The sequence below is a fragment of the Ovis aries genome, chromosome 25 (genome assembly GCF_016772045.2).
Source record: "Ovis aries strain OAR_USU_Benz2616 breed Rambouillet chromosome 25, ARS-UI_Ramb_v3.0, whole genome shotgun sequence".
NCBI classification, from domain to species: Eukaryota; Metazoa; Chordata; class Mammalia; order Artiodactyla; family Bovidae; genus Ovis; species Ovis aries.
In genome coordinates, this window is record NC_056078.1 from 41,928,263 (window position 1) to 41,941,782 (window position 13,520).

The 13,520-nt window shown below is 50.6% G+C and overlaps 1 protein-coding gene across 6 annotated transcripts in view; it reads right to left on the minus strand.

Moving 5' to 3' along the window:
- ARHGAP22 (Rho GTPase activating protein 22) overlaps positions 1-13,520 on the minus strand; it is a 192,379-nt gene that overhangs the window by 134,605 nt on the left and 44,254 nt on the right. For all 6 annotated transcript variants that reach the window (XM_042241142.2, XM_004021555.6, XM_012105509.5 and 3 more), the window contains one exon: positions 6,120-6,319. In XM_042241142.2, the coding sequence (XP_042097076.1) occupies positions 6,120-6,319 (200 nt within the window). The remainder of the gene's footprint in view (positions 1-6,119; positions 6,320-13,520) is intronic.

Sequence of the window (13,520 nt, forward strand, 5' to 3'; positions counted from 1 at the left end):
TCATAATAGTTTTAGAGAATCAAGTAGCTCTGCCAGGCTTATTATAAGGCAGCAATGTCTTCCTTTTCTACCATTGCCCAAATCTTAGTCACCACTTTCAGCTCTTTTGGTTGAGTTTTTTTCTTTTCTTATGTTTATTTCGAAATGTACGCTTATATTACTATGTATTCATTTAAAATTGGGGACTGGGGAGCTCCCTGGCAGTCCAGTGATTACGATACCCTGCTTGGACTGCAGGGGTTGCAGGCTGCTGCAGGGCAGCCAACAAAAAAGAGAAAGAAATCAATAAATGACTTCGGTGTAAAAAATTTTTTTAGGCATTATCTATGGAATTCCCAGCACGGAAGTTTGAAATTTTGCTTTATTTAACTCCCCTCTCAGCCCTACTCCCCCACAATGTGCCTCCCTGAGCCCCCACAGTACCTTTGGTTTCATCAGTCAGCACCCACTGTTTACACTCCCGTTCTGGGAAATCTAACTTAATGGAATAGTTTTTCTAAGGGCTCCTTCTTTCTTCGTTTCTAGAACTCCTTCTCGGGTGCTGAGTCATCCTTCCTCTCCTTTCTGTTCTGCTTTCTGAGAGATTACGCCACGTTTTCCATCCAAGCTTCCGTCTGAGTTTTTGCTTCTGGCGTTTCATTTCTCAGTTCTGGGAGCTGGTTGGTGCTCTGTCTGTCCATTTCACAGCCTCTCTCTGAGGACGTCGGATGGTTTTACGCACAAGCTTTCTCCCCCTTGCACAGCTTTCATTGCATCCAAGCTGCTTTTTAAACTTTGTTCCTTTCTGGTGTTTCTGTCCAGCCTTCATATGTGACACTTCCCTTAAGTGTCTAGTGACCCAAAGCTCTTCACGCCTACTAGCTAGAGTTCTCTAAGCAAGTGATTGGAAGTTGTATGAGGGGAAGGCAGGGGATGTTTACATGGCAGGCCCAAAGGGAGAAAGACAGACAGACAGACAGACAGAGAGAGAGACAGAGAGAGAGAGAGACAGAGAGAGAGAGATCTGCCTGGGCTGTGTCATGGGGGACCCCTACTATCAATACGTTTTGTGTTTTTCATCAGATTTTCCAGTGAAAATTGTTCATTTCCTTCCTGAGGGCTATTCCTGACTGCTGGGATCTGAGAGCCAAGTGTGGGATGAAGACTGGAAGAGCTAAGCACTGGTCTGCATGTCCACCTCCATCTAAGCCTCCTGCTGCAGACTGGTACCTTCCCCCACCTCAACGATAAGGCCGGCATCCTCAGTGTCCTTCCCAGTTATACCCCAGTGAAGAGGGCAGTCACGGCTTTGCACCAGATGGTTCAGGAGATCTGCTAACTGCTTTTTAAAGTGACTTTCAACAAGTCCTGTATGGAGCTCTTCTTTTGCCCTCATTTTCAGAGCTAATTGGTCCTGCCAGTGTTCTGAGTCTTTGATGAGGGGTGAGGGGCCCACCCCCTCCCCCCCCAACAACCAGACATTGCAAACCGGATGTAGTTTTGTGCTTTCTGTAGTGCTGGCTTGGAATTGAGCGCACCAGGGTCTGCTGAATCAGCCGCCTCCTGCCCAGCTGTTGTCTAGCATCCACTAGCGGCCGTCCCTCCCCTGCCGTCTCCATCCAGGTGCGTCCACACTTTCACGAGCCTTTAGTGCTCTATGCTGGAACTCTGGGGTTCTAAAGTCTGTCTTCCTTGACTAGAAGCTTGGACTCAGGCTTTGATTTTCTATTAACGTGAGTGCTGCAAAGTGTGTGTGCGCGCAGATTCCTCTCTCTTGCACACGTGCCCTCACTCACTGCCACTTTGTTCTTAATTTCTGTCTTTTTTTTTCCCTTTTGCACTATTGTAAGTCTCTATAATTTCATTTTTCTTAAAAAAATGGAGAACAATGAGAATTCTTTTCTTTGTTTATGTATCCTCCAAAGCTATGTCATTAAGAGCATAAAAGTTCACAGCGGATCTATTTTCTAAGTAGGTTTTAATTTATGCTATAATGAAATATTTCTCCTTGTTCCTTTTTTCCCTATCACCTTGAATTCTACTTGATTCTGATGTTCCTAAATCTGCTTTCTTTTTGCCGGCATACCTTTTCCCCTCATGGTTTTGTTTTGCAATCTTTGTGTTTATTGTTTTATTACTTTCTCTCTTTTTTAAGTCAGACATCTACTTTCTGTCTTTTAAGAGACGGATGAGTCTGACCTATTCATATTTATTATGACAACGGAAATAGCTGTTCCTATTCCTTGCTATCTTATTTATTTACTTTTTGTTTTCTATTTACCTTTTGCTCTTGTTTCCTGGCTCCCTCCATCCTCTGCCCATTTCTTGAACTGACTGCATTTAACATTGCTACATTTTTTCCACCTTATGTTTCGTAAGTTATACTTTCCATTTCTATTCTATTCCATCTCTGGTCGAAGCCAAGAAGCCCACAGTGAAGAAGGGGGATAACTAAATTTAAGGGAATCTTCAAACAGTGGAAATGGACTGGGCTGACCAGTAAAGAAAGTGGCAGGAGTTTTCATGGTGCAAGAAACATTTCGCAGGCGCTAAACCCATTTAACAGGAAAAGACCTGGTATCTTCTGTGAGTAAAACTGCAGGGTCTGTCTGCTGGAAACTGTTACGGAAAAGTGTTTGGGGAAGCTGGAGGGACAGGGCCACACTTTCAGGCTCAGCTTTAAAGCACCTTAGCCTACTTTTTCCATCTGAGTTCCCATCTGAGCCAGTTCTTCGGCTGTCTTGAATTTTCCCCATCTCTGCGCTCTATGCTCTCTGCTGACCTTCCTGCCAGTGAGAAGGGCAGAGTGGAAGGGATTGGGCTCTGGAGAGAGAACAAGAATGGGGGCTGGGAGTGATCCTTATCACGCGCATGTGCAGCATCAAGGGCAGCTGGACATCCCCCATCTCCACAATTACATCTGCTGGACAGACCACAGGCCATCTGTTAGGAGGGAGCTCACTCCTGGGCACTCCTGTCACTGTAGACAGGGAGCAGGGCCCATTTTCCAGGAACCAGATATTGAAAATTAGTCCATTACATGTAGTTCATGCAATTAAAAGGAAATCTGTGGGCTGTTTGGCCAGAAGGCATGCGGGTTTGAGATCATACTATAAAGCTAAGTGAGTCAAATTTGACCAAGAGTCTCCTTGAGATTGGGGACCTGAGCAATGGGGCTGCTAGAAAAGTCAGGCTTTGTTGGGGAGGGGAGATTCTGGAAAAGAATAATCCCCCATGAGGGACTGGCAGGGTCACTGAGACCCCGGAGAGTCCAAAAGAGGAGGCGTGGGCATCGCCCTGGCATTGGCTGGGAGATGCTGGCACCCTTCGGGGACCCAATGGCTCCCTGGTGACAGCTGCCCTGGCTTAGTTTGGGTGGCACCCCAGGGCTCCTTCTGTGTCCAGGCTGGCGACTGGGATGCCAGTGCTTCCATTCTATTCACTGTTTCCACCAGAAGCCACTGACTTCTGGAGAAGGTGACAGGTGAGGGGGAAGACTGCCCAGGTCGGGAAAGCTGGGGGGTGGAGGTTCATTATGGAGCTGCAGCGATGGGCAAGGGCCACCTCAGGCTCATGGTGCGGAATACGTGGGAAAGCCTGGGTGACCTCAGCGTGTCACTTTAGTCCAGAGCCCACCCAGAATCATGGTGCATTTCTCCCAGGAGATGGTGCTGTGGGCTGAGCCAGGACGGGGATGACGGTGGGGACCACAGGCAGGGCTCTGACATGCTAGGGGCCCCGGCAACTTGTGGCCAGCATCATCAGAAGCACGTGTCACTAACAGGACAGCCGGGAGAGTCGAGATGCTGTTAAAGGAGGCTGGTCTTCACCACAAAAGCAGAGACGAGAAGGAAAATGGTGGGCAAGCCAGAGGTGTGGTTCCTGATCTGGGCTGAGTGGCAGAGCTGGGGAGGCAGGGAGCAAGGCAAAGGCAGGGCTGAGGGCATATAGGGGTGCTCAGAGTTAAGTATCCCATGTGCTAAGATCTGTGTTCAGTTGTGGGTATGTCGTACAATCTAATCCTTGGTGTATCTCTGTGAGGTAGGTAATAATGTCTCTACTTTAGTAATGATAAAACGAAGCAAACAAAAAAAGTAAGTGACTTGTTTCAAGTTATTCAGCTAGCATGCCTGACCTAATTCAGATCAAACTCAAAGCTCCTGTTTGATCCTTTCCACCTCTCCTTCCTTCCTTATAAAGCCTGGGAGGCTGAACAAGATCAGAGTTCCCTAAGCTTTAGCTTAGATCCACCTTCATGAATTTTGTCATCCCTACCTCTCATCTCTACTGTTAATGATTTGAAAGTTTTCCTTAAATAAGTCTCATTTATTTGCGTGTGTGCACGTATATGCACATAACATATAATTTACCATTTTTACAACTTTTAAGCATATAGTTTAGTAGCATTAAGTACACTCACATTGCTGCACAAGGCTTTTTGTTTTTAACTTAGATACAGTTTAGAAAGGAAAACATGCAAGGACTCTCACGAACGGAAATCAGTACGACTTTCCATAAACAGGAGTTAACCACTGGAGTAAATACAGTGAAGGCAGAAAGTGACTAACTTGCAGCTGGTGACTACTGTCACTGAGGTCCTGAGATGAGGGCTGTTCCTTCCCACTCTCAGAGCCCTATTTTTTTTCTTTAATTTATTGTTTTTTTTTTAAATTGAAGGATAATTGCTTTATAGAATTTTGTTGTTTTCTGTCCAACCTCAACATGAATCAGCCATAGGTATACATATATCCCTTCCCTTTGAACCTCCCTCCCATCCCCCTCCCCATCCCATCCCTCCGGGTTCGTTCAGAGCGCCGTTTGAGTTTCCTGAGCCACATAGCAAATTCCCATTGGCTATCTCTTTTCCATATGGTAATGTAAGTTTCCATGTTACTCTCTCCATACATCTCACCCTCTCCTCCCCTCTCTCCATATCCATGCCTATTCTCAGAGCCCCAAGTTTTTAAGGGAGGATCCCAAGTATTGGAGAAGTGTTAAAGACATGACGATTCCTTCTTCACACTCAGAAAATCTGGAAGAGGAGTCCTTTTCCGAGAAAAGAGGGTCATTTTCTCGCTGTGATGTCAACGCGACCCTGCACTATGCCCAGGCACTTCCCCCCGTCTTGCCCATCACTGAGCCCCTTCCCCACCTCCCAAAATGCTGTGATCCCTGACCCCCAAAAAGGCGATCTCGCTTGACTTTCCACTTTGGATCAATGACTAGGTGCAGCCTTTCTTTGGGAGAAGTCCTTCAAGTTCTCCCCCATTTTCCTCAAGAGGAACAAGGGCAGCTCCCAGACTCTCTTTCTCTGTGTGGATCCATACGAGGGTAACTTGCCTGAGCGCCACAAGCCCAGCCACTTGGTCAGCACCGTGCAGAGCACTTGGTTACGACGTCTGCATGGCGCGGCCGAGAGCAGGACACGCCAGGATGGCTCAGGCCAGTGGCTGCTCCGAGTGACTGAACTTAGTGCGACGGGGTGGGAAGGCGGACGTGGTAAGCACCAAGGCGGGAGCTTAAGGCGCTGGTGAAAACAGAAGCCATCAGAGGGGCAGAGGCCTGTGACACAGGTGTTTCGCAATGAGCCAGACTCCAGCGTGACGTTAGATTCGCCTGGGCGCCTGTTTCCCTGCACAGTGGAAGAAGTGGGGTCTGTGTGTCCTCCATGGAAGCACTGACAGGTTGAAAAGGACGTGAAGAAGGATTTTTTTTTTTCCTGGCCATGCCACAGGACTTGTGGGGTTCTTAGTTCCCAGACCAGGGATTGATCCCTTGGCCCCTGCTTTGGAAGCACAGAGTCTTAACCACTGGACTACCCTTTGGGTGGTTGTTTTCTTTTTAAGCCATGCGGGGATGCTCTCTATCAACATTAGAAGGAAACATTTCAAAGACTGAAACTATCGATGTGTCACAGTAAAACCAGGTGTGATCCCAGGAATGTGAGAGCTGAGGATAAATCTCACTTTGGAAATCCCAGTGAAATGTCACGCTGAGCGGAGTCACAGGCTTGGTGCCTGAAGGGTGGAGGTGCTGATGGGAGGGTCTCTCTCTGCCTGCTCCCCTCTCCTAGAGACAGTTAGCCATGCCCCCTGGAGCCCCCCAGGATGCCCACTGGACACAGGAAGCGTGCTTCTCACCTGGGGCTTGGTCTCATCTTTGTCCTTGTAGTAGAAGAGCTGATCCCCACGCAGCACGAACCAGCGCTGCTGCCAGCCCTTCATGATGCTTCTCTGCTTCTTCAGCCAGCCCGCCTTCAGCACGGGGCCCAGCCTGCGGGGGCAGGGCGGCCGCCCGGGGCTCCGGCTCTGCTCCCCCATCACCAGGCTTTTGGAGCGGGCTGGAAGTCAAGCACACACACAGTGAACACAAAGGACGGCAGGCCTCGGCCAGTCCTTGCCCCGCTCTGGCGTCCCAGCCTCCCGGCAGCCACTGTCATGGGAGCTTCAGCCAGCAGGGCGTGACCGTGCTTGGCCTGCCCCCTCCTCAGGTTGAAAGGGGCGAGGGCTGGAGCCCCTTAACACTGTAGCTGAAGGTCATCCACCTTGGGGAGCCCACAGCCTGCTTCCTGGTTAGTTTCTGCTGTGTCTGTGGGACCCCAGATTCCCCATTTCCCCAGGCTTGCTCATCCATCCATCCATCCATCCATCCATCCATCCATCCATCTTTCCATGTGTTCAATGACTCACTCGTCAATTCAGCAACGAATATTTATACAGTATCTACTGTGTGCCAGTCGCTGTTATAGGGATTGAGAAACAAGCGCTGAGATAAGAAGCCTAACCATCTGGACCCCGCTGGAGCTCACCTTCTAGCAGGGTTCCTGTCATCAGGCCCCAAGGGAGCTGGCCCCGGCAGCCTCCCTCCCTAGACTCTGCATGGCACCCCCCCTCTGGAGGCATCACCACTGCCCAGAAGCCCCCACCCCACCAGGCAAACTCCCTCGCTGCTTCCCTGAGATCCTCTTGGTGGCTGGGCCTGGCCAGCAGGACCTCAGCTGCACTTGCCTGCTGTGACTGGTTGATGGCTCCCTGGCAGGACAAAGGGGCTGCCCTCCTACCTCAGAGCGTCTTCTGCCCTGCACATACCACTGGGCAGCACTCTGCCAGAGTTGGTACTGCCTTCCACAGTGACGGAGTTCTTGCCCCTCCCATACCTCCCTGACTCTTGTCTCAGGCAGAGCTCCTCTTCTCTCTTTCTCTGGCGAGTAGCAAGGATATTGCTGCAGGGCTCACTAGGAAGGCCAACCTGGACTTTGGAGGAACAACTCTGAGTCCAAACGTAATCCCACTTGTAATCTTTAGACCATAGATCCTGACTTGGGATTGGAATGCATGGTCCGCACAGCCCACACCTACTGCACCGTGCCTGTGATCCTCTGTGTGTGTATCTGTCTAAGCTCTCTCATTATGCCAGTGACTGCAGCTCCCTAAGCCTAGCCGACCTCTGTCCATGCTGGACACTAACCCAGGCCTTTCTTGCATCCCTTGCCTACTCAGCCCCTGGCTTTGGCTGCACCCTACTGCTGTGCTGGGCTCAGTTGTGTCCAACTCTTTGTGACCCCATGGACTGTAGCCTGCCAGGCTCCTCTGTGCATGGAAGTTTCCAGGCAAGAAAACTGGAATGGGCTGCCATTTCTTCTTCCAGGGGATTGTCCTGACACAAGGATCAAACCTGTGTCTCCTGTAACTCCTGCGTTGGCAGGCAAACTCTTCACCTATTGAGCCACCTGGGAATGGTGATCCTCAAGATCCAACTCCACAGAGCCTTCCTTCTGATCTCTTCTAGACAGCCCTTCCCTCCCCCACCAGGACATGAGCTCCATGGCTGGTAATGATCTGTGTGGTTGCCTTGCTGACCCTCTAGACTGAAGGGAAAGGGAGGGAAGGACATGGTGTCTCATCAAGTTCTGCACGTGGCTCTCATCACCAGGCCAGGCAGGTAATGGATGTCAGACATGGTTGTCAAACATCATGAGCTACTTTGGCTTACTCTCTTTTTTAAAAATTGAAGTATAGTTGATTTACAGATTCAAATTTACTTGGCAGAAGCAGGGCTCTCGTGGAGGAGAGGAGAGGCCAGTGCTGCTCCCCTCAGCTCACCAGGGAGGCGCTTGCCACAGATGCTACTTAAGCTGCCAAGCCGGCCTGGGGTGCCCTCCAGCCACTCAATCACACAGATGCGACTTAGAAGGCCCACAGAGCAGCTTGAAAGGAAAATAATTGCTGTTATGATTTATTAATAAGCACTGTTCCTGTCTTCAGCACTTCCTTGAATCAAGCCATTCAGTTCTGTAAACATTTAAGCTGAGATTTCAAGTCAAACAGCTCTGACATTCTAAGGTTCCAGAAACAAGGGGAACTTCTGGCCCAGGAGCAGGTTCATGACCTGAGGAGGAGGAGGAGGAGGGTGCTTTCTGCCCGCCTCAGGGTCTGGCTCTTGAGCTCACAAGCACAATCATTCATTCACTGACTCATTCATCCATGCCTTCCAAGTCTGCAGAACTCCTCCAGGTAAGGCGCAGAACCCCGAGTTGCTTGCGTTCCCCCAGAGCCCCCAGGCTGGCAGGGGAAATCCGGCACAAGGGACCACCACATGGAGATGAAAGAGCTGCAAACCACGTGGACAGGCCCAGGCTGCAGAGACTTAGCTGAAGGGGCACCTTTCCGCTGTAGACATCAGCAGAGCCGCCTGCAGAGGGGGCACCCGGGCTAAGCCTTGAGGGATGAGCAGTACTGGGACCCACCTGAGGAGAAGGGGGCTCCAATCTGGAAGGAGCGGGTGTGGCATTTGCTGCCTCTTGGCTCAGACCAGCATGCATGCTGGGCTGACGCTGTCACCTAGTCTCACTGACAAGCGTCTCTTGAGAGGGCGGACCACAGTTCCAGCCTCTCCTCCTTCGCCCCGCAGTCCCTGCCAACCTCTCCATTTGGAGAGTCTGTCCTCTCCTGAAACTGCTCTGACCAGATCCAACAGTCTGGTTCTGACTCTCAGCCTCCAGGACCCTTGGTGCTTAGTCCCCACTGATCACCTTCTTTCTGAAGCTCTTCCCCTTGCTCTGCAGAGCCGACTGCCCGGCACACCCTCCTGCCACCTGCCCAACCTGCTCTGACTTCAGTTCGTCTCTTCTCCCTGAAAGTCCTGCTACTGCCCGGGTTGCCCCCGAGGCCCCCCATTCTGTCATGAGTCCAGGTCTTTATTTCTGCCTGGGTCCTTCTCTGGGACTCCAGGACCACCTGTTGAACCATCTGAGGGACATCTCACAGGGATGGTTCACGATCGCCTGTGCAACCTGTCCAGCCATGCACCTGCTGTCCCTGGTCCTGCAGGGCTTCCTCTCAGCCCCTTGGTTCTTCACGCAAATGCCATTTTCTCAATGAGGACTTCCTGGCCACTCTTAACATGTATCCCCAACCCTTCCATCTCCCCTTTCCTGCTTTATTTTTTGCTTAAATTCTAGTATAGCAGCAGCAGAGGGCCAATCACAGAACAATACACAAAGTATAAGACTGTAAAAATGGAAGAAAAACACAACCCTTTACACAAAAGACATCACAAGGCATACTCAGTGGGCACACGCATTTATACAGAGGGAGCATGTCACACCTGTAGCAGTGACTATGGTCGTGGAGGAGAGGCTGGAACCGTAGTTCTGTAGTTTTATGCAGGAAAGAATGTCTGCATTGCTTACAAAAATTAAAATAAAACCTTTAAAAGACAGAGCTCTTGAGAGGGAGCTGAATCCCCAAAGCACAAACAGATGCCTAGCCTCTGCCTACTCGGAATTTCCAGGCTGAACAGATGATCCTTCGTGGAAGCGTGATCCTGGCTCATCTGCGGACCTTCCGTGGGATCAGGTCAGAGAGACCCTCTGTAGGTGAGGCCCTCCAGTGGGCCTGCTACTCCAGCCTTTGTGCTCCATCCCATTTCACATAAGAGAGAGGCTCAGAGAGCGTGTGAGTCACTCACTCCCCCAGTGTTGCCACAAGAGTACCTGGCAACAGCTGCATCTTGGAAATGGCTGAGAACACACGGAAGACGCCTGACCCAGCGGATCACGTCAGAGCTCTGCTCAAGTTCCCTTATTCCTTCTTCCTGTTTTTATGCCCCCTTATTTCCAACAGCTTTCCCTGGGTGATTTTTCAGGGCTGCTGGCCTGTTTTGGAGACGGTCCTTGGGATATTGGGGCCATTCTGAGCAGGCACGGAGAGAACCGGAAGTGCCCGGGAATTTACTCCCCCGCCCTCACTCCCCAGCCCCTGGCGGAAGGCTCCTGGGTGTGGGAGCTTGAAAGCCCCTGCAGTCTTGTTTCTAGTTTGAAACTTCTGGGAGGCATAAGAGGCACAATTCAAAGTTCCGCAGGGGCTCAGGCTGATGCCCCCTTCCCTGGGCTTTGCAGCCCAGTTTGGCCTCCCCTCCCTGGCGCTGCTCCCCTGCCCCTCACTGGTGGCCCTTGGGAACACCTCTTCAAGAAATGACTGCAGACGACGCTCAGCCCGGGGCCTCTTGATGAGCCGCACAGCAGGCGCCCCTTGCTGCTCTGGGGCCTTCTGCCGAGGCTGTGGCACACTGGCCTCAGCAGCTGCCAGGGCATCAGTGCCCTGGTTTTCATCTGCAGCCCCGAGAGCGTGGAGGAGAGGCTGAACTTGAACTAAAACACGGCTGATTTATAAAAGTTAATGGGATTTTAAAGCCGGGCTGTGCAAACAGCAAGACAGCTCTCAGAGCTGAACTGGTTTAAAGGGTGAGTATCGAGGCCGGAAGATTGATGGAGCAGGGGGAGGTGACGTAATGGAAGGGGCGCTCCGGAGGGGGGCAGCCGAGACGGTTTCATAAAGGTAATGCAATTTGCCACCGAGGGCAAGGGGGCCTCGCGAGGTTCCCAGCTGTCCTGAGAGCCTCCGATGATTTATTACAGGATGGTTCCTGAGTGCTCGCTACCTTTTTTTTTTTTTTTTAAAAAACCTGTTACTTAGCTTCTTTCTGGGCTCCACCTGGTCATCTGTTCTTTGCTAAGCTCCCCACCTGAGGGGTCTAGAGAACCAGCAAGGCCCCCTTAATGGGTCTCACTTTGAGGCCTGGAAGGTGAAGAACAAGAAGGAAAACTAGCCCCCCAAAGTAAGAAGTGTTAATTCTAATATAACTGTGAGGAGGTTCTAGAAAGTTTGGATTATTTTTCCAATAACGACGACTTTGATGCTTTAAAAGCATCAGCATAGAAGGTCGCACTCTTAACAGTCACTTTCATTGGCCCTTCCTGGCTCTGGTTCTCGATTCAGCTGGTGCTGGTCTTCAGTGAGGGGGGCAGGAGGCAGGTGGCCCCCCAAATGCTTGACCCTCACTGCCATACAGTGGGCGCCCACAGGTTTAGCTGGGCTTGGTCTTCATCTCTCCATCCGTGGAGCTTGTGGGGCCTCCTGGGTGTCCACCGTGGGTGAGCCACTGAGGTGTGGAGGTAAAAGGCACATACCTGCCCTGGCAAAAGTGAAGGGGGAACAGAGGCGCCCAGATACAAGCGCCTGTCGTCTCAGCAAGTATAACAGGAGATGAGAGGGTTAAGGCAGAGGCATGGAAGTCAGGCTGGGAGGCCAGAGGTGGGACTGCGGCTGGATGAAAGAACAGAGTGAGCCGTTAGAGGGGATTGCCACCCCAAAATATGCTACTTTGGCATATTGACTGTTTTGAGCTGAAGGCAACTGAGAAAGAGCGCACGGGCGGGCTCCTTCCCCTCTCCCTTTCTGCTTAGAAGCAGCGCGTACTTTCCCTTACTGAATAAAGGTGCCTTGCCACTCCCATACCAGGAAGAGGAGAATGAGATTCTTATCGTGCAGAGGTGACTTCAGTCTGCCTAATGAACCTCTCTAAACCACCCTTACCTGCCGTGCTTTTCCCAGTCACCTTCCCACAGTGTATGCCCCTGGGTTTAGCTGCCCCTTTTCTATGAAGCAGCCCCTCACACACTTCAAACAATCAATAAAATTTATACGCTTTTTCTGCTGTTAATCTTTCATCATTTTAATTAGCAGGCCTCAGGTACATAGCTTGAGGGTAGTAGTAGTTAGTAGTTTTGTTGCTCAGTCGTGTCCAACTCTTTGCGACCCCCCTGGACTGTAGCCCACCAGGCTCCTCCCTCCATGGGATTCTCCAGGCAAGAGTACTGGAGTGGGTTGCCATTTCCTTCTCCAGGGGATCTTCCCGACCCAGGGATCGAATCCAGGTCTCCTGCATTCCAGGCAGACACTTTAACCTCTGAGCCGCCAGGGAAGCAAGTGTTTTCTCCCCTACACTATGGAAGGCTGTGGGATACAAGGATGTGCTCAGCAGAGGGAGCAGGAAGACGTGCAGGATGAGAGGGCATGGGGTTAAAGCCAGGAAGTCTGGCTGCCAAGCTTTTAACATTGACTCTCACGGACCAAGTTCCTGCCTTAGAACAGACCAAGCCCTAACCTCTCCCCACTAATACTAATGAAACATCCTTTCATCAATCCTTGAGAAAGACAAGCCTTATGGATCTCCTCTAACCTCCATCCACAGACTGGATCTCCAACCATCACCCCATGGCAGGGTCCCTCTTCCTGCATCTCCTTTAAAGAGGCTGTTTAGCTGTCACAACGTGGGCAAGCAGTTGGGAAGATGAGAAGACCTCTGTGAGTCAGTGAGCATCCAGGTCTTCAGCTTCACTTCCCACTCACAGCACATGCTCTGCTCTTTCCAGGTCATTGACTGGTCCCCACAAAGGCCACTTTGTGCCAGATCCCTGTACCTCTGTTGCTTGCCAGCCTGATGAGCCCTGACACCCTTGAAGCACCAGTGCACCTGTTTCCCACTGTGGAAGGACTCATCTCATAGGTCCCCAAAGCAGGGTCTTGCCTGCCATCCATTATGCCACCCCCATAGAGGGCACACACCCATGGCCAGACAAGTGCCTCTCTATGCTGTTTTGATTTGTAAACTTCTATCACTACGAACAAAGCTAGCGGGGGTGATGGAATTCCAGCTGAGCTATTTCAAATCCTGAAAGATGATGCTGTGAAAGTGCTGCATTCAATATGCCAGCAAATTTGGAAAACTCAGCAGTGGCCACAGGACTAGAAAAAGTCAGTTTTCATTCCAATCCCAAAGAAAGGCAATGCCAAAGAATGCTCAAACTACCGCACAATTGCACTCATCTCACATGCTAGTAAAGTAATGCTCAAAATTCTCCAAGCCAGGCTTTAGCAATATGTGAACCGTGAACTTCCAGATGTTCAAGCTGGTTTTAGAAAAGGCAGAGGCACCAGAGATCAAATTGCCAACATCCACTGGATCATCAAAAAAGCATGAGAGTTCCAGAAAAACATCTGTTTCTGCTTTATTGACTATGCCAAAGCCTTTGACTGTGTGGATCACAATAAACTGTGGAAATTTCTGAAAGAGATGGGAATACCAGACCACCTGACCTGTCTCTTGAGAAATCTGTATGCAGGTCAGGAAGCAACAGTTAGAACAGGACATGGAACAACAGACTGGTTCCAAATAGGAAAAGGAGTACATCAAGGCTG